Source organism: Alexandromys fortis, unplaced genomic scaffold (genome assembly GCF_014885135.2).
Source record: "Alexandromys fortis isolate MF-2015 unplaced genomic scaffold, M_Fortis_MF-2015_v1.1 scaffold_5, whole genome shotgun sequence".
Classification (NCBI taxonomy): domain Eukaryota; kingdom Metazoa; phylum Chordata; class Mammalia; order Rodentia; family Cricetidae; genus Alexandromys; species Alexandromys fortis.
The window spans coordinates 30613824-30633645 of NW_026067924.1; the positions used below are offsets into that span (position 1 = coordinate 30613824).

The 19822-nt window shown below is 36.9% G+C and overlaps 2 protein-coding genes across 15 annotated transcripts in view; both read right to left on the minus strand.

Moving 5' to 3' along the window:
* LOC126501685 (aldo-keto reductase family 1 member C13-like) overlaps window positions 1-8318 on the minus strand; it is a 78346-nt gene extending 70028 nt beyond the window's left edge. Inside the window, exon 1 of one of the 2 annotated variants that reach the window (XM_050142504.1) lies at window positions 8221-8318. The gene's annotated coding sequence lies outside the window, so the exon portion shown is untranslated. The remainder of the gene's footprint in view (window positions 1-8220) is intronic. The other variant, XM_050142503.1, reaches the window with a different exon arrangement.
* The window catches only part of LOC126501683 (aldo-keto reductase family 1 member C13), a 64472-nt gene that overhangs the window by 31634 nt on the left and 13016 nt on the right, over window positions 1-19822 (minus strand). Inside the window, exons 1-4 of one of the 13 annotated variants that reach the window (XM_050142494.1) lie at window positions 8221-8355; window positions 2755-2890; window positions 786-953; window positions 260-376 (exon numbers count right to left, since the gene is read on the minus strand). The exons of 4 other annotated variants lie outside the window; for them this stretch is intronic. In XM_050142494.1, the coding sequence (XP_049998451.1) occupies window positions 260-376; window positions 786-953; window positions 2755-2838 (369 nt within the window). In that variant the 5' untranslated portion in view covers window positions 2839-2890; window positions 8221-8355. Of the gene's footprint in view, window positions 1-259; window positions 377-785; window positions 954-2754; window positions 2891-4143; window positions 4532-8220; window positions 8356-19436; window positions 19723-19822 lie in introns of those variants that run through there. 8 more of the 13 variants (XM_050142493.1, XM_050142492.1, XM_050142498.1 and 5 more) reach the window with 8 other exon arrangements.

Sequence of the window (19822 nt, forward strand, 5' to 3'; positions counted from 1 at the left end):
GACAAGACCCAAGAAAATATCTAGTAGCAGAAATAAATTAAAAAGATGTGTAAATACAATTCTGGAAGTTACTTCTAATCTGTCATTCTGATCGTTTCTTGATTACTTCATTTCATAATTCTGTAAGCCCTTTGTGAAACCTACTCAAAAGTTTAGTAGCATAAATTTATATGAAATTATAATAGAAACTTGTCTCAATGATCCAAATGATATTCATGCCCACATGAAAAATATGTTCATTTGACAAAGAAATCGCTACCTTCATTGGCACTGGGTAGTGCATAATGTAAAGGTCAACATAGTCCAGTTGAAGCTTCTTCAGTTGTTTTTCCAAAGCAGGCTGGACCAGCTCTGGCCGAAAGAAAGTACACCATAGCTACAGACAGTGAAGAATGGAAGTTGTGATCAGTTAATAGATTGCCCAAACATGCAACTTATTTATCCTAATACTGAATTATTTTTGTACGTGAAGGAAAATTATAATCATTCACTTTAACACAGGATTTGCGTTACTCATACTTAACAGTGTGAAATCAGTTACATGTTTTTGTTATTGTTAGCTCATTTATTGAACAATGAAAAGTAGTTACTCAAGAAATAAAACACATAATACTAATAAAGTCTAATAACTAAATTTATTTCATAAAGATTATAATCTACCATTACTTTTTCTCACCCATTTGTACAACTGACACCTTTAACCAGCTTCTGATCAAGAAATATAATTTTAACTTTTTTATATATCTTTCAATAATTTGGCCACTTACATGCTATAAAAACTCTACCTTTGTAGTGATGAACATGTCTTCTCTCTTTATAACACCAGCTTTAATATTGTTTTGAATGGCCTGTCCTATCTCCTCTTCTACTTGATACGCATAAGCAGTATCAATATGGCGGAACCCAACACCTATAGCTAAGTTGGCAGCCTCCAGTGACTTGCTTTTGTGAACCTGAATAGCAAACAAAACAGGTATTTAGAGATACATCTTCTGAGTGGGCTTAGATGGGATTTGCTAGCCATAAAGAATTTGTTCTTTCAAAATTATCATCAGACAACAAGGCAAGAGCCTAGTCCTTTGATCCTTGAACCCAGAAAGCATGTCACTGGGTTACCTTTCTAGCTGAATCACTGAGTTCTAGACTCAGTGGGACAACCTACTCACAAAAGTAAAGTAAGAGTAGTGGAGGAAGACTTTGACATCTGGCATGCACAAATACACAAAAACATATAGTTATAGAACATATACAAAAAAGTAAAAAAGGAAATCAGACTGCCTTTTGAGTATTTTAGTAATTTCTGCCCTTTTTCCATAATAAAGCACAGTGACTAAAATTCTGCCTTGTACCACCTTCTCTGAATCCCAGCTCTGACTTAGGTAAGAATAAAAATCACTCTGTGAGCTACCAACACTGATGGTTTAACAGGAGCCTTGAGACCTGTTGCTGTTTTTCTTACTGTCACTTTGAAAAAGTAACTAATCTTGTATATGTCTCCAGATTTATATTTGTAAATATGCATAAATCTAACAGAAAGGAAATATATGAGTTTGAAGTTAAGGGAAGTGGTCTATTGTCTCAGAATTTATAAGATTCAGGAAGTTTGCAAACAAGAAGGTCCCTCCAGGTTAAGTACACCTTGATAGTTTCAGTTCTGGAGACCACCATGCTCTAAACCCAACATGCATTAATGAAGACTAATAATTCACACTTATGGTTACCAGGTACTCTTTGCCCCAATCATAAGGATATATTATAAATTCCAGTAAGTTTCCTACAGTTCAGAATTTGTATATGGGGAACTTATTTAGTTCTAATGCTGCATTCACTGTGTGGTGCAGAAGTTTACCCAAAAACAAAACTGAAGTAAACCTCAAATACTTGTACCATGCAATACTACAGGCAGACACCCTGAGTTACCACACTGAATTCCATGGATCTTGCATTCTTAAAAGGAAATATCAAGCTGTGGATTGTAGACATGAACAGAGAAGTCCCTCTCACTGCAACCAAGAACACTGATAGGCAATCAGATGACTTTCATTTCTTCTATCCAGCTCAGAAACATAGACAAAGGAAAAGCATAGTGCCTAGAATTTTTAGGTCATGGATATGTCCCTTGAAGCCCAGAGCTCAAAGCCCGAAGACTCATGCTGAGTTCACTCTTAGAACTGACAGACTCCAAACCAGAACAGTAAACTCATAAGCAGGTCTGTACCAGAAGTACAAATCTAAGGAAAACAAAACAAAATAAAACAAAAACAAACAAACAAACAAAAAAAGAAAACCAGCCACATTCAGCCAAGACCAGAGAGCCTCACCTCTAGGAAAAATAACCATGGAACTTAAACAATCTTTCTCCCTACCCCTATCCCTGACTAAATTATAGTAAATGTCCAAAGGCCTCTGAGTCGTATACCCTGTGCTTCCATCACATAAAACACTAACACCCACTCTCAAAGAAACTGTTCAAAGAGTTAGGCCTTCCCTTTGTTCTCCATTAAGCCTTTCTCTCTGCTGGATCACAATGAGAAGTACAAACATGCATAAGACTCTATTCTGACAGAATTCTGACTCAGCCTATCTAGGGAAACAGATTAGTCTCCTACTCACAACCACCAATTGCAGCCACTGCTGCAACCTCTTTTTAATAGGAATAATAAACAGGTTGGGACTCAATCAAGCCCTGATGTAGGCCAAGCCAAACTATCTGCCTTCCTGTACATGGAATAGGTTTAGACTGGAAATACTTACATCTTGGGGTTTATAGGTGCCAAAACCCAGGGCAGGAATGAAGTGGCCATCGTTTAGTTTGACAAACTGCTGTTTGGAACTCATGGCTTGTCACTCCTCTGCCTAAGCACGTCCTGAATCTTCTGGTGCTTCTGCCCTAAAGTGGAAGTTGGGAAACATCATATATCACCTTCCTGTCTAGTGACTAACAAGTGGCACTCCCATTCTGGTGGTTAGCCCTTCCTACATCCTGGCTATTCTTTAGCCATTTCTACTCCCTAGAAAATGATCAACTAGTGCTATTGTCTGAGTAATGGTTAAGCAATACTGCTGTATGCCTACTGTTTATGCCCTACTATTGACTGTCTAATGGTCAGGCAGCAGAAAGGAGGAGGCAGTTGTAGCATGATTTCTAGTTGATCTTAACAATAAAAACCTGGAGTCAGAAATTAGAGGAGGAATGCTGAAATATCAGAGAAGGAGAGCACTCAGCCACTAATCCTACCCCCATGAAATCCTGAGACCAATGGGGTACCCTATCTCTGCAAGTCCTAAGACTGAATACTGATTCTATGAAACTTCAGACTGAAACCTCAGACAGTGTTATTCTTTCCACCCAGCCTTATCACTTCCAATGCTGAGATTAATAGTGTGAGCCACCACTACTTGCTTCCTTTCTTTTTAGACAAGATCAATGTCATGTATCCAGGTTAGCCTTAAACTCACAGAGGTCCATCTGCCTCTACCTCCCATGTGCTGGGATAAATGTGTTTGCCACCACTTGCTGACTCTCTCACAGAGGAATGTTAAATACCCCCACCCTGTGCCAAAATATTGTATGTCAGCCATTGAAAATGATATACAAGCTCAATCAATAGTTTGCCATTATGTGGATGATATTTTACTAGCAGATTAAAATGTAGATACCCTAGATAATTAAAGAAAATTTTGCATTATTGGGGATTACAAGTTGGTCCTGAATAAATGTAAGGAGGAGATTCTATTAGTTACTAAGGATATAAAATGGCTCTATAAAAAATTATACCGCAAATATGCAAATTAAGAAAGATCAGCTGCAGATTATTAATGACTTCCAAAGACTGAGAGACATTGACTATTTACAAACCACTGTGGGAGTAACAAATCCAGAAATAAGTAATTTGTTCCAAACATTGAAAAGTGACGAGGACTTAAATAATCTCAGAGAATAATGAGCTGAAATGAGAGAGAATTGGCTTTGTTGGGAAAGAAATTTCAGGATATACATTGGATCCAGGTTTCATTGCATTCTGGTTATTTGACCTTCTATAATTTCTTTAACAGGGATTTTAGAAGAGGGAAGATAACATCTTAGAATGGATATTTGTATGATGTAAGCAGTGTAAAAAATTTAAAAAATTATAAACTTACTTGGAAATGTTCTGAGTTGCAGGAATAGACCCATCAGAAATTGTTGTAGTTTATTCTTATGATGAAATTGACTCATTGTGGTCAGAAAACAAATGTTGGCAAAGAGCTTGACAAATTTTGGGGGAAAGATTAACATCAAATATCCCAAAGACAAGAGAGGTCAATTAAAAAAAGCAATTACTGGATTTTCCCTCACATTTTATGGGGAACACGAATATCTGTAGCCATAACTTAGGATCACTGTCAGATAAAAGCCCACAACTCCTGAAAGCCTTGAATCCAGTTGTGAATTCTGGAAAGACCATGGCTTCTCTGATGTGATCATTTTGGTCAGCAACCATCATGATAGTGAATCTGTTATTTAATATTGATCCATCCTTGGTGCCTAATAACAGTAGACAATCTCAATTCGGGGAACCTGGATCCTGAGTGAGATGGGCAAAGGAGTTAGTCACAGAGAAAAGGCAAAACAGGTGTCAGAAACTGAAAATTCAACTGGAAGATTTGGCTACGACACTGAAGGCCGTAGAAATCAACCTCATTCTCAGTAGCTAGCAGCTTACCACATCACCTTATCTATGTGTGTTATAAACCCAAACCTTACATCATCAGGTGGCCAGCCTCTTCAGTCTCCTATGTGAGTTGAGGTATGCTATTAATGGGACTGAGAACTATGAAGCACCAGCAAAGCATTTGACTTCTTCACCTCATCCCTCCAGCAGCGTGTCTACGGATGAGTGTGCTTTGAAAATAGACAGTAGTCTCTAAATAAAGATGTCGGTGCAGTATTCACTTCCCTCATCCCCACTGAAAATTGGAGAAGCATTCTTTTTTTTTCTTTTTTTTTGGGGGGTCTACACATGAATTTTTATTTTTTATATTATTCTAATATGATATTCAGGAATATAATTTACTAAGCGATAATGGTGATATTTTAAAATTTTTTTATAAGAAACCATCAAAGAAATTTAACTCTTTTACATTCCCATCCTTTGTAATCATAGAGTTTTGCAGCAAAATTATTGAAGTGTACAAGCTAGGAAATCGAGAGAATGGGAATCTGCCAGGCCCCATGTTGCAATACTAAGTGTCGCCAGTAGAGGCCGCTCCTGGTCCATAAAGAAATGAAGTGGACAAGCCCTGGTGGGCATGTTGCTCTTAACTGGCTGAACAACAAAGTCTAACCAGTAGGAAATCTGTCAGGGGCATGGGAGTTAAAGCAGGTGACAACTAGTATTCAGATGTAAACCCATCAAAGAAATGGCTATCTGATGGAGGTTAATCCTGTCCAGAAAAGGTCTGCAAGAACATTGACTCTGAAAGTCGTTGCTCACTTTGGCTAAAGCAGCTTTGTTCTCCACAATACCTGCCTTGTAGTGTGTACTCTCATGTAATGTGTATATGTAATCTCATGGTTGCATCTTATTCTTATGGGCACATATATCTGTGAGTGGTCAGGTAGATGACTTTTCATTTACCTATAGAGTTTGATATGCATAATACATACTGCAACATGCTTCATAACTGGACCTATTTGTCCCACAAGGACTGTGGACACTGAAAAACATGCCTTGCTCTTTGGCTTATTGGGTGACTTCCCCGCAATCTGTGGGAACTCCGGTGAGAAAATTTAGTCACACAATCAAAAACCTTGATTCCCACAGTCAAATCTCTGCACCATTCCCTGAGATAAAGCTCGGAGGTCGATGTTTTTACAATTATCTCTATTTGACAGGACATTTAGTTAGGAAAGGAGTCTTTCAAATAGATCACATTTTGGAACATCAAAGATAAAGGGATGTCCAAGCTCGTTTGAGATTGAGTGCCCTAAATTCTCCCACAGCCAACTTGGTAAAGTGTTGACCTCATTTGACCCCCAGCTCCAACCCTAAAAATGGCTGTTAATACCCTACACCTACCCCTAGTTTAATTAAAGCACACCTAGAAATGTAGTTTCATGCACCAACTCCACTGTTCCCTCTTTGGATTTAAAGTTTCCTAAACCAGCCTTTCAGTCCCCTAGGTTTTCCCTAGATTTCCTTTTAGCCTCGCTTCTCCAGAGCCATAAAGATACTGACACTGTCACTCAGGACAACCCTTATCTGCTTTTGGACCCCGAGAAACTCAAGCTCTGCTACTTGCGATTCCAGAGAATTACCTTTGTTTATGTATGTATATACACACACACACACATATATATATATGTATATATGTATATATATATATAAACGAGAAACCTTGCAGCAAAAGAAAGGAGAATAAAGAACATAATTTGAACAACACGTGTGTAAACTTGTTTCATACTTGTTAGATTATCCTTTAAGTGCACACATATGGACAAAGGAAACTTTCCCCTTTTGTCTTTTTCATCAGCAAAGTAGATCAAGCAGGACAGTGATGTAATTAACAGGAAAGGCTTAAACACAAGGGATCTCATTGCATTTGTCATCCCTGAAGAGCATGTCGATAACTGTAGCATGGATTCTGGATTTAGGCTCCCATTCAGAGATCAAGTCTTTCCACCCCAGTTCTTAGGGGAGCCAGGCAGTAATGCAAATGAAAACAAGTTGCCTCCTTTTGAGAATGTTTTGGTTAAACTTGTCCCACTTCTTTAGGATGCAGTCCGGAGGGTGGGGGGCATTTAATGAGATGGAGGTGAATCTGATTCCCCAACAGAGGGAATATGAATCAGAAAGCTAAGAAACATTTCAGATGGAGTGACCCTCATTTTACCTATGCATCCTCTACTCTCCAGAGGGCAGTCATGCGTTTCTTTAGGTAACACCAGGGAATTCTCATTCTCATCTAGTGATTAAACAGTGACCAATCTCTGGGTCATCCTTTCCAGATGCCAACCATTCTCAAATGTCCCCTTTATGCTTAGGCTGTCCCCTAGACATAAACCAGCCCAGTTTGATCCTAAGCTCTATCTATATTCATGGTGTTTCTCCCAGATATTTGTGGCCTCTTTTCAATTAAGCCTGGTGTTTGAGCTTGCTGGTTTCCTAAAAACACAGCTGGTGCCAGTCAGCAAACAACAGGGTCAGAGAGAGTCCCTGCTTTGTTTAGGGGTAAGGACTTCATATAGGCTTTTTGAAGAGTGCACACAAGCTGGGAGCATGACTCAGTGGCATAGTACATGCCTCATATGTAAGGGCCCTGAGCTCATTCAAAATGCAAAATGTATCTGTCTGTGAGGTGGCTTGGCCTGTAAAGGCACTTTGAGGACCTGAGATTGACCCCCAGAGTCACATAAAGGTGAAAGCAATAAACCAATTTGCAGAAATATATTCATAGCTTTCAATGAATGCCATGACATATGTACCCCTACAAACATTATGTGCATGCAAACACGCACATAATATAACAACAATAGTAATAATAATTTAAAAAATATTTTTCAAAGACAACCAAAGAATCCAAGCAATAGGGATGAAGATCCCCATAAAAGGGATGATGGTGGTTTAGGGTCACTCCCTGTCAACAGTTTTCATGTTTTCCAAGGCTATTCTGAGGTGTCATAAGAAAATAAGGCTGCTTGGTTAAAAAGACATCCTGTTCTCCAGCCCTCAGAACAATGATCCTCTAAACTCATCCTTAAAGTCTTGCACCTTCCCCAGACAGCCAAGTGCCACTTCAGAATAATCACCTCAGGAATTCCAATGTCTTTCCAGAACATATAAGAGCAAGCAAAATGTTTTTACTGTGGGAAACAGCTGAAAACAAGGTTTTTGACCACTCCAAGTTTTCAGTAATGGTCACAGAAGCAACAAACCAGACACGGCTGCCCTTTCAGCTCTTTTGGGTCAAAGAAAAGAATGAAACCAACAGGCTGGGTGGCAGTGGCAAAAAACCGGGTATACAAGCAGTAACAGAGGAGAGGGGTGGAGAGAGTAGAGCCATTTAAGCTAAATGATTCTTAGAGCAGAAAAAGCAACAAGAGGAAAAAATTTCAGTACCCTTAGAAGATAGGAAGGGAATGAGACAATACAGTTGCCAAGCAGAAGCCGATTCCTGGCCAAGGGTATTTGAGGAGGAGAATGCCTCTCTGTGCCCTTTAAGCTAAAGAAAGTGGACCTGTATTGAGCACCAGATGTCCTGCAGCAGGTCTCCAGTTCCCGCTGGTCTCAATTTTAGCTTCAGTCTTGTTTATTCTGCATTCCAAAGTGAAGAACACACAGCACAGAGAGCAGCCAAGAGTTTCATTTCAGAGGCCAAGGAAGTAAGAACTCTCCAGAATAAGAGCAGGCTGAGCCCAGCAGCAGAGCCTGGCAACTGGCAGGCAGGGACTTTTATTTGTCCTCTCCTTATAACACTTGCCCTCCCTCCTCCAGGGTGGGCCCTTTTAGGAAAGAGGCCTGCTTTTCTCAGGACCCCATTTTCTTAGGGTTTCCACCTAAGATATAGAAGGTTCAAAAATATGTGTAGGATTTTAATTACCGATAAAATAGAAAAGTTCACTGTGTATGCTCTCCTGAAAATGCCAACTTAAGATGGAACTTCCAACACCTATTGTAATTTATGTTCTGTTTGTGGGTGCAGGCATGGGCCAGTCCTTCCCAGAGCTAACCTCATGCCTGAGCCTATGTGTGTTTAATTTGCAAAGCTTTCTGCTGTGATGAAGCTTCTACTTGATCATACAACACAAGAAACAATGAGCTGTTATTACAGGCTTGAAGAAACTAGGACATTCTACAAAGATGCTTTTGTCCCTTCCTGGGCTATCAAACTATTGAAACAACAGACCTCAAGAAATTAGGTTCTCCCTAGGAATGTTGAACTTGGAGAAAAAACAGCTGTGGTTACAGGACAGCCAGAAGACAAAATGGTCCTCAGGAGAAAGATTTATGATGTAATAGAACATCTTTCAGGAGGAATTGGACCCACAAGGCACCACATCTTGACACAGTACATAGTTGTACATACTGCACACCACGGGAGTGGTCATTTCAGCTGGGACCATTCAGAACCCAGCTGGGATACTCAGATAGTGGTGCTGGATAAAACAGACATGTGTGCTTGAAAAGTGATTCTTAACAATTTTAGGTGGATGACACCACTCAAAACCTTTCAAGTTTTGCAGCCTTTAATCATAGACTACAATAAGTATACAAAGAATTAGGTAAAAGTGTACACTATAACTATGCAATGGTGTTTATTTTTCACCCAGTTATATATTCATTTGTTTTGGAGATAAATTTAAAATCTTTGAAATTTTACATTTCTTACAAGTTTCTCCTTAAAACAACATCAATGGCCATTAATAAGTTTTCTTTGCCTCATACACAAGTGCAACCCACTTGTATAATAGCTCCATTTAAACAGAGCTACAAAAATGGGCTTTAAAAAGGTTTCAGCCCAAACAGAAATTTAAATGCCCTTAAATATTTTATACGTGGGAAAATTTTAACCAAAAAAAAGTTAAGCTTCTATTATAATAGAACATAAATATTTTAAACTTGCGATTTTGTTTTAAGAACTTTGGTATAAATACGGCAATTTCTAAGAATGTCAATTCGTTTTGATTATAAAGAATAGGAAAAATATATATTTTGATTATAAACAACCTAACACATATAAATGTACTCCTATGTGTTTTATTCTTTATAAGCCACCCATAGCTTAACTGCATTAAACTTCTGTGTTATTGAGAATTTTTTTATAACATTTTATATATAGAATACATATTATATAAAATCATGTACATTTTATTTTATGTTATATTAATATGACATATTGAATATAATTAATATGAGATTTTAACTATAAGATAAAGCTAAATTGCCAAACATAATATATTAAAATATTTTATATATACATATATATGCTATTACCTCATCAAACCATCATTTATCTTCTTTAGAATTTGATATTCAGATTAATAAGTCAAAACTAAATAAAATTTGATGTTTTAAGTCAAAATATTCTGCTATTATTCTGCAAATAACACATGGGGTTTCCAACTGTGTCTGCAATTGGAATTTTGACTTCTTACTAGTTTACTAGATACTTATATTTATACAAACTCATATTTATTTGCCAGACTAATTGCAGGTGTCATATATAGATGTCAGTTCCTTCCATTTCATAAAAAGAATGGCATATCTTGGATATGAAAGTCTGACACTCCCAGTCTCATACAGTAATCAGAAGTCACTGATATGACATGGGAACAGGGAGAGTGTGGCATTGGAGTTTATACAGTCTTCCCATGGGAGAAAGATTGGAAGGACATTGACAGTCACATAGCAAGTGATAGGGTAACAAGATACCTAACAAACACAGGTAACTGAAATATGGGACCCACAGGAAGTCGTAAGATAAGGTCCTCACTGCTGTAAGTACTCATTTTGTCTTAGCAAATTCCTAGTCACTGAGAAGATGCATAAGACTTAGCTAAGCCTCCTTGTCAGAGAAAAGAGACTGACAGTCTTGCTGAAAATTAAGCTCACAGCTCCTGAAAGCCTTGAACCCAGTCGTACATTCTGGCAAGAATATTAGTCATTCCTGAAGTTTACAAGGTAGGGAATCCTGAGAATGGGAAAGAATCTGCCGGGCCCCATGCTGCAATGTTAAGTGTAGCCAAGAGAGACAGCTCCTCATCCAAAATGAAAAGAAGTGGAAAAGTACTGGTAGGCATGTCACACTTAACTGGCTGAACAACAAAGTCTAACTGGTAGGACAGCAAGAGAGTCCAGCTTAAAGTGACCCCCACCTGTCCACCCGGCCAAATACAAATTTAGAGTGGTCAGAAAGAGCACTAAAACTTTGTCTTTTCTAATTCATTTCTCTCTTTATCTTGTTACTATATATTAGTAGTATTTTAATTTATTTTGTTTTTAACAAGAATGTTTATATTTTATTTTCATTCTCCTTAGGTTTATTTATTTTTCTTACACATTTTTGTTGATCAGTTATATATCTCTCACTCTTTGGGCAACATCCTTATAATATTCTTCTATAATCTTTTATCTTTCCTTTATTTAACAGTAACTAACATTTCTATTTCTCTCTTTTGTACATTTTCACTTATTCCACTGACTTACTGCATATACTTTTACTCTAAATATTAATCCCATATGTTTTTCTAATTTTGTATTTCATGGCCATTGTTTTTGATGTTATAGTCGTCAGTTGGTTTTTAGTGTTTCTATATTGTGTTTAGTTAGTGTTATTTTGTTACAGTAGCTTGATTTTTATGCTCATGACGGTAGTAAGGATTGAGTTCTTAAGGCAGACTGCTCACTAAAAAGATGTCCTAATAAAACAAAATACTCAACACACAGAAACACAGGAAGAAACACCAAAACAAAAGCAAAAGACAACATGGTACCCCCAAAACATTATAAAACCTCCACTAATGAATCCAAAAATAATGAAATTATTAAACTGCCTAACAAAGAAAAAAATGTATCAGTAGTGTAGGAGGAAAATCAGTAATATGGATAAATTCCAGCTGGAAACAAACTTTGAGAATAAAAGCAAATTGAAATGCCATAATAAAATAAAATACACAGTCCAAATCCACAAAAACTGGTAATATTAAGCTTCAAATAGAATATCAGAGATTGAAGACAAAGTTGTGAAAATGCTACATTCAGATATGAATGAAGAAGAGAAACAACAGTGATCGTAACAATCCAGAAATTAAGAGAACAAAACTAAGACTCCATTAGACAGAAGGAACTGAGATCAGCAGTAAAGGCACAGAAAATCTACTCAATGAAGTTATAAAAGAAAATTATTCAAATCCAGAACATTTAAGCACAAGAGACATATAAATCTCCAGTAGACATAAACAGGGAAGAACCTGACCATGACACACTGTAATTGAGATGCCAAGACAGCAAATGTAAAAGCTGCAACTGAAAGTTGCCGTTTCACTTCTATAGGCAAAACCATCAGAATAACATCAGACCTATGAGAAGAAACCGTAAATCCAGAGGAGTATCAGAACTATTTCTTTGAAGCCAAAATGCGTAACCAAGAGAAAATAAAAGTTTCAAAGACCAGTACAAATTAAATTCATGACCACTAAGCCAGCAATCCAGGAGATCCTTAATACTTGCTACATAGAGAAACCATAGGGAAGCTTGTCAGTAAGTAATTAAGGTAAGGGCTCAAGGACTCGAAGAACCTAGAAAATGAGGTAAGAACAGAAAAATGGAATTGGAAGAAATTTAAAAAGTTCTTCATAGCAATGGAGATAATTGGCAGAGTAATGGGGTGGCTAACAGAAAGGAAGAAAATCGTCCCCAAGTATAAATCTGATAGACTATTCATATGCAGAAAATTTATAAGTTCATTAAATTAAATATCAAACAATATCTAATGAAAGAGAAATAGAGCTGACCAAATAGATTTCAAGGAATAAACACAAATTCCTGATAAATTTATTAAAAAATGTATTTACCATCCCTGTGCATTAAAGACATGAAAATCCAAACTACATTGAGATTCCCTCTGACCCCATGGAAAATGGGTATTAAAAATGCTGACAAGCATCAGGGACCCTTATACCCAACTATTGCAATTGTGAGCTACTGCAGTTAGCTTCTAGTTCAGTAGGGAGATTAAAAATAAATAACTAAAAATAGATCAACCATATGATCCCTCAAATTCACCTTCTCTGTATACTGAAGTAGCCTTGAGTCAGCATTCCACAGAAGCACTTGTACGTCCATAGTGTTTGCTTGATGAACTAATGAATGAATTGAAGAGGACATGGTATATATACACAGTGGAATTTTATTGGGCCATAAAGAAGGAATAAAGTATGTCGCCAGGAGGAAAGTAGATGAAACTGAGATTGCCATATTAAGCACATAAACCAGACTCAGATCAACAAACATACTTGCTTTCTCTCATATGCAGAATTTTGATTTCAAATAAATGAACCTATTATATAATGTATCATATCATATAAAAGAGACTAAGGAGTATCTTGTAGAGAAAGATATTTAAAGAGAAGGGACAAGAGAGGACAATGGGAGATAGAAAGACAAATATTATGTTTTCTCTTATGTCTTTATCTAACAAAAATGTAAATTCAAAGTTTAAAAGCTATCCCTTTAGCACACAACTAATTGTTCTGTGTAAAACAGCTGAATAAAATTTATTCCACTCTTCACTTTGGACATGTCATTTCTGAGAACCAACTTTCCCACTTGAAACTCAACACTGAGAAAGACACATGTGAGTCCATTTAGCCCATCTAGTGAGAGATTTTGGGGCTACTACACAAAAATGCAGTATGACTCATGTATCTTCATTACCATTTAGAAGATTAATTTCTCTTAATATGACCTTATTGGAAAAAAGAAATATTTTCTGACTCCATATAAATAGAGAATTTACCATCATCCTATTGCAATCAATATCAAAACCAGAAAGATGACAAGCAATAGTAAACACAGGATAAGTGTATTTTTCTGCAAAGCCGGATAATAAACTGAAATAGGATAAATGGTACCCAGAATATTCAATAGGTGATGACATGATCAGACCCAGAGGCAGACCAAGCCCTAACCACCTTGTCTCCTGTTCATGGACTAGTTCTAGCGTGAAGAAACTGAGAACCAGAAGCAGGTGACTGGACAAAACAACTGAGTCTTCACTCACTTCACTCACTTTACATGCATTATACTTGGATCTTGCAACACCAACACCACTACTCTTGCTTCATATATCCACAAGCTGACATGTGAAATGTATCTCCTGTCACTCTTTTAGATAAACAAATGCTGTTTCTTTTTTTCTCATTCCCAAACACAATAATAACATAAATGATTTCAGCTAAAACTGTTTCTGTGATAAACCAATTACATGGGGAGAACTGAGGTTAAAGAGGTAGTCCACCACATGTACCACTGAGTTTGAAACATTCTGTTTATTTTACATGAGTTAAAATTTTTAAATATATCATGATAAAGAAATTTATCTTATAATATGATTCTTTTTAGAATCTTTCAATCACAATAAACTATGAAATATATGTATTATTGGATAAGTCACTATAATTTATTTATTTATTTATTTATTTATTTATTAAGGTTTCTGTCTTTTCCCCGCCACGGCCTCCCCTTTCCCTCCTCCTCCCCCAATCAAGTCCCCCTCCCTCGTCAGCCCAAAGAGCAATCAGGTTTCTCTGCCCTGTGGGAAGTCCAAGGACCACCCACCTCCATCCAGGTCTAGTAAGGTGAGCATCCACAAAACTGCCTAGGCTCCCACGAAACCAATAGGTACAGTAGGATCAAAAACCCATTGCCATTGTTCTTGAGGTCTCAGTAGTCCTCATTGTCCACTATGTTCAGCGAGACCGGTTTTAACCCAGGCTTTTTCAGACCCAGGCCAGCTGGCCTTGGTGAGTTCCCGATAGAACATCCCCATTGTCTCAGTGTATGGGTGCACCCCTCGCGGTCCTGAGTTCCTTGCTTGTGCTCTCTCTCCTTCTGCTCCTGATTTGGACCTTGAGATTTCAGTCCGGTGCTCCAATGTGGGTCTCTGTCTCTGTCTCCTTTCATCGCCTGATGAAGGTTAATATTCAGGAGGATGCCTATATGATTTTCTTTGGGTTCTCCTTCTTATTTAGCTTCTCTAAGAACCCGAATTATAGGCTCAATGTCCTTTATTTATGGCTAGAAACCAAATATGAGTGAGTACATCCCATGTTCATCTTTTTGGGTCTGGCTTACCTCACTCAGGATAGTGTTTTCTATTTCCATCCATTTGCCTGCAAACTTCAAGAAGTCCTTGTTTTTTACTGCTGAGTAGTAATGGGATCTAGTAAGGTATTTTGAGACTAGGATACATCAGCCCCTACATTCTTGTTGACTTTTGTCATCACTGTGAAACTTTTGTCCTATCTTTGTATGTGGATAGGACAGCTTGTGTCAGAGTATGCATAATATATTCATGAACATGTATGTAACTGTGCGTGCACACATGCGTCAGCATGGAGAATAAAGGACAACCTCAAGAGCTAGTCCTTGCACCTTAACTTCTCCCTTGGTTGAGATAAATCGTTTGCTGTTCTCTGCTGAGTGAGTATGCCAGACTTGCTCACCCAAAACATCCAAGGCATCCAAGGATTCATTCTCCCATGTCTGTCTCCTATCCCACGATAGAGACATGGGGATTACAGACACAGGCTGCCGCACAGGTTTTACAGGATTTTCAGTGGTCAAAACTCAGATCTTATACTTACACATCAAGCACTTTACCCACTGAGCCATCACTCAAGCACATGAGTCTCTTTCTAATCAGACATTCCTAGAAACAGTCAGATGTCTTATATTATGCACACAATAACACAGAGAGACAGCATTAAAAACAGGACAATTGATCGTTTCCCAATTTTTGACTCTTAAGAGGCTAAATTGTAAATTAAAAAGAAAAGAATCATATCAACTTTCTCTTTAACAAATATATTTTGCTTTGTAAGAGTTTTTCTGAATCATGACATGGAGTGAGAGCACGGTGCAATAAAAAGGACAGTGATGCAGTGGACTGATTAGATGTAGAATGATTAACCACTGTTGGAAATCATACGCCAAAGGTGCAAACAGAACCTTAGGACTCATTATGCCTTTCACCTGTTATACAACGATGAGGATCTTTGAATATAGTCAAAATGCAGAAGACTATTTCATTTAGTGTTAGACCTTACTCAAAATTATTCATTGAAAAGGAGTTTAGAAGAACTTTGTGGCTGTAAATTTTAGAGGACTTAAATAGAATTTGAAATATTTCTGTCAAAATATCTTAAAATAATTGTAAGTGGAGGCTACAGACTTCATATTAATAAAGAATGTTTAAATAAGGACTAGGGTTTTTATTGAATTTTTCTCAAAGAGTGGTGGATATGTTAGCATTCACACTGTCATATGGTATATGGCATACGTAATGAAAAATGGAAAGACTGGATTTTTAGTCTTTATTTCTGAAAGCTTGGAGTATGGTTACTTATGTACTATGTGCTTTTCAGTCATTGTAAGAAAATTTTATTATTTCAACTCTAAGAACAGCTCTTTTAAAGCAACTAAGGAGAGCTGAGAGCAGGAGACATAGTCTATTTGGTATGCTGTACCAAATGGTCAGTCCCTGGAGCATATATGGAACTTCATACAGACTCAGAGAAATGTATTTATGTATTTAGAAATATACATGTATGTGTATAACTATAATTAATTTTTAAAAGGACATGAATTAAAAAGAGACCAGAGAGGAGTATATAGGAGGGCTTAGAGAAATGAAAGGAGAATTGTGTGTATGTGTGTGTGTGTGTGTGTGTTTAAAAGATAAAGCTATACCTTAAACTATGGGAATAGAATGGAATATAACAAGCAGAAAACAACACTCTTAAATTTATTCTAATTTCACTTACTCAATACCACAAACTCAGTGTCTTTCTGTTTTTTTTTTTATCATGTTCCTTTTCTTTGTAAACTCATCTTACCTTCTCTCATAAATGTAAATATAGATCATGATAACTTCTGAGTGCCTTTTGGATGGACTACTGGACACTGCCTCAATTATCAATCTCTCTGCAGATTGGAGATTGTTTTAAATCCTGGCACCCTGTTGATCTACATGGACATTGTACTATACACCCACATATCTGTTTGAAGGCCCTGGGCACAGAAAAAAAACTACTGTGCTCCACAGATGACAATTTCAAGGTTGCTACCTCTTACTCACAATCTACATTGGTAAATGCTCCTCTTTTTAGAGTCTTGGGAATATAGGGAAAACTTGGAAGCAAATTTAAACAAAGTTTAAATGAGATTGCAACATAAAAACTGTTATGCCTGTAAATAAAGATCTTTATTATATAAAAAGTTTGTGTAAACAATCAAAATTCTTGTAATCTTATAGTATAAACTCTTGGGTCTTCCCTTGTGCCTAAAACTGTGTCACATCTGAACTGAATTTATGGGTGAAATATTATATATACAATATAGTGAGAATTTTTTAATATATAAGAACTAATAATACAGCATTTATTTGCATGCATATTGCCATTTATATACATAAAACTCCATCCATAAACACAGCTCTCTCTTTGGTTGTGACCATTCATAATTTTACTATTTCCACATTGATTCATTTTTGCATCAAAGGTTAAATTTAGTGCCTCAGAGATCAAGACCAAGGCCTTGGTGATCATCTGGTCATTAAATATTATTTTTCATGTTTTATCAAGCTATTGAACTGTCTAATGTAGAATTATGTTCCATGTAGTCAAACTGATCAGTTCCCATGTAAGTCTAAGTGTTCAAATCAATCTAAATCATGAACTCAGGAACAGGTGAGTAGATTCTGATCATTCTCTCTATCATCTGTTACTCATAATTTTACTTTATTTTTTGGTCATGGGTACAGCCTTTGTTTCCAACTTTTTTTCAACTGCAAGGGAAGGTAAAAATTCCTCTTTGACACACCCATCTGCCACTGCATTTTTTTCCACACATCCCAAAATACCTACAATTTCTGAACATTTGAGATTAAAGGCCTCTTTGAATCTAAATGAAGAGCAAAATATTGAGTAACAGGGGAAGGAGAGATGGTCCAGAAGTTAGGACTAATTGCTTCTTTTTCAGAGGTTAGATTCCTAGCACACACATGAAGGAATTACAACCCTCTGTAATTCTAGTTCTAAATGAAGATTGCCATCTTCTTGTCTCCCTAAGCACCAGACATTCATGTGGTACACAGACACACATGCAGACAAACACACTTAACACAAAATAAAAATATTTTTAAAAGACATATTGAATAATAGTAAATAAGAATTAATATGGAAAAGGTAATGGCATATTAAAAAGTACTCAATTCTATCCTAAATATTAAATTCTGGTCAACATTCTAAGCATTGAGAAAAGGCTGTTTGTCATCATTTAATCAGTTGTTCAAATGCAAAGAAAACAAAATTTATCTTTTATGGTACATAATGAACATAGCGGACAATCAGGACTACTGAGAACTCAAGAACAATGGCAGTGGGTTTTTGATCCTACTGCACGTAGTGGCTTTGTGGGAGCCTAGGCAGTTTGGATGCTCACCTTACTAGACCTGGATGGAGGTGGGTGGTCCTTGGACTTCCCACAGGGCAGGGAACCCTGATTGCTCTTTGGGCTGACGAGGGAGGGGGACTTGCCTGGGGGAGGCGGAGGGAAATTGGAGGTGGCGGTGGGGAAGAGATAGAAATATTTAATAAATTAATTAATTAATTAATTTAAAAAAGATTCTGTGGAAAACATGCTAGCTAATGCCAACTGCTATTTATGAAGTTAGGCTTCATGTGAGAATGGATGTATGAAATAAAAATCACATATTTGGTATATTAGGACCTATATGATCAGTTTTGAATTAAAAATTAAATGGTAACTGTTGATGCCACCTACATGCTGAGACAACATGGTACGGCAGGCAGTTCTTCCCAGTTTGAGATATAAAACACAGTAAAACTACCTTATTTGGGGATCCTGTTGTTACTAATTGTGTACTTGGTTTCTAAAGATAATTGACTGCTTAACAGAGCAGGTTACAATATAGGTTACATGGTGTTTCTTATATTTCTACAGGAAAGATTGATGTTTGCTAGTCCAACATGGTGTTAACATCTTTACACACTACATTTTCAGGCATTCATAGATCACATTGATCAATGCATCACAATTTTGATAAGTATTTCTAAATGTATTAAAATTAAAGTTGGTTCTGTTTTTATTTTTAAAAAATAGTTCTAGGAATAACTCTCTGCCATGTCAATGGATTAAATTTGTGAAAATTTCCTTTTGCTTTTAAGATGTGATTATATTTTTTTTTTAAAAAGAAAGGAAGGAAAAAGTTCTGAAAAAAGAAAACTTGTCATTATTTCTAGGAAAACCTATGATCAACTGAAGTCTCCCATCCTGAGGTCCTACTAGGCTGGTTCTCATGTCCCCTCTTTAGCCTAACCTATTTCATAAATGCTTCACCCTCCAGTTCCAAGACTCTAATGCTAAACAACTAGACAGAGCCTGGGAATTGTTGGTCAAACTTTCTATGTGTGTCTCCACAGCTTCCAGACTGACAAGCACAGAATGTGTGTAGGGTTTTTTTGTTGACTCAGGACTAGAGGACCTTTGACTTATAGACAACTGCTAACAGTCATTCTTTGGTCTGGAAATACCACCTACCCCAGTCTAAATGGCTTATAAAATGGAAATCATCATCTCCAAACACCACCCACAAACTTCCAACAAAACCAGTTTTGTGCCATAATGATTCATTAAAAAAAGAAACAAATGTATCTTTTGAGAAGAAAATGTTATATTTATTTTGAGGCATCATGAAAATTAAATCCCTTTTATTCAACTTAAATTAAATTTTATTCAAATTAAATCCCTTTTTATTCAACTGAAGCAATGTAAGAGTTGGTAAGAAGCAGTTTAGGTTGTCCGGAAATGAGGCATCCTCCAAACAGCATCTGGGTCACATCACCAACATCACTGCCCACAGTGACTTTAGGCAGTCATGACTAGGTCCCAACATTAATATTCCTCTGTAAATGGATATTCTGGGTGGCCGATCAAACTGAAATAGGAAATAAAAGCAAACACGCACTGTTTGATTCATTTTTACAATGTACACTGTGACATTTAAGAAGTCACTATCAAGGAGAAAGTTAATAAAA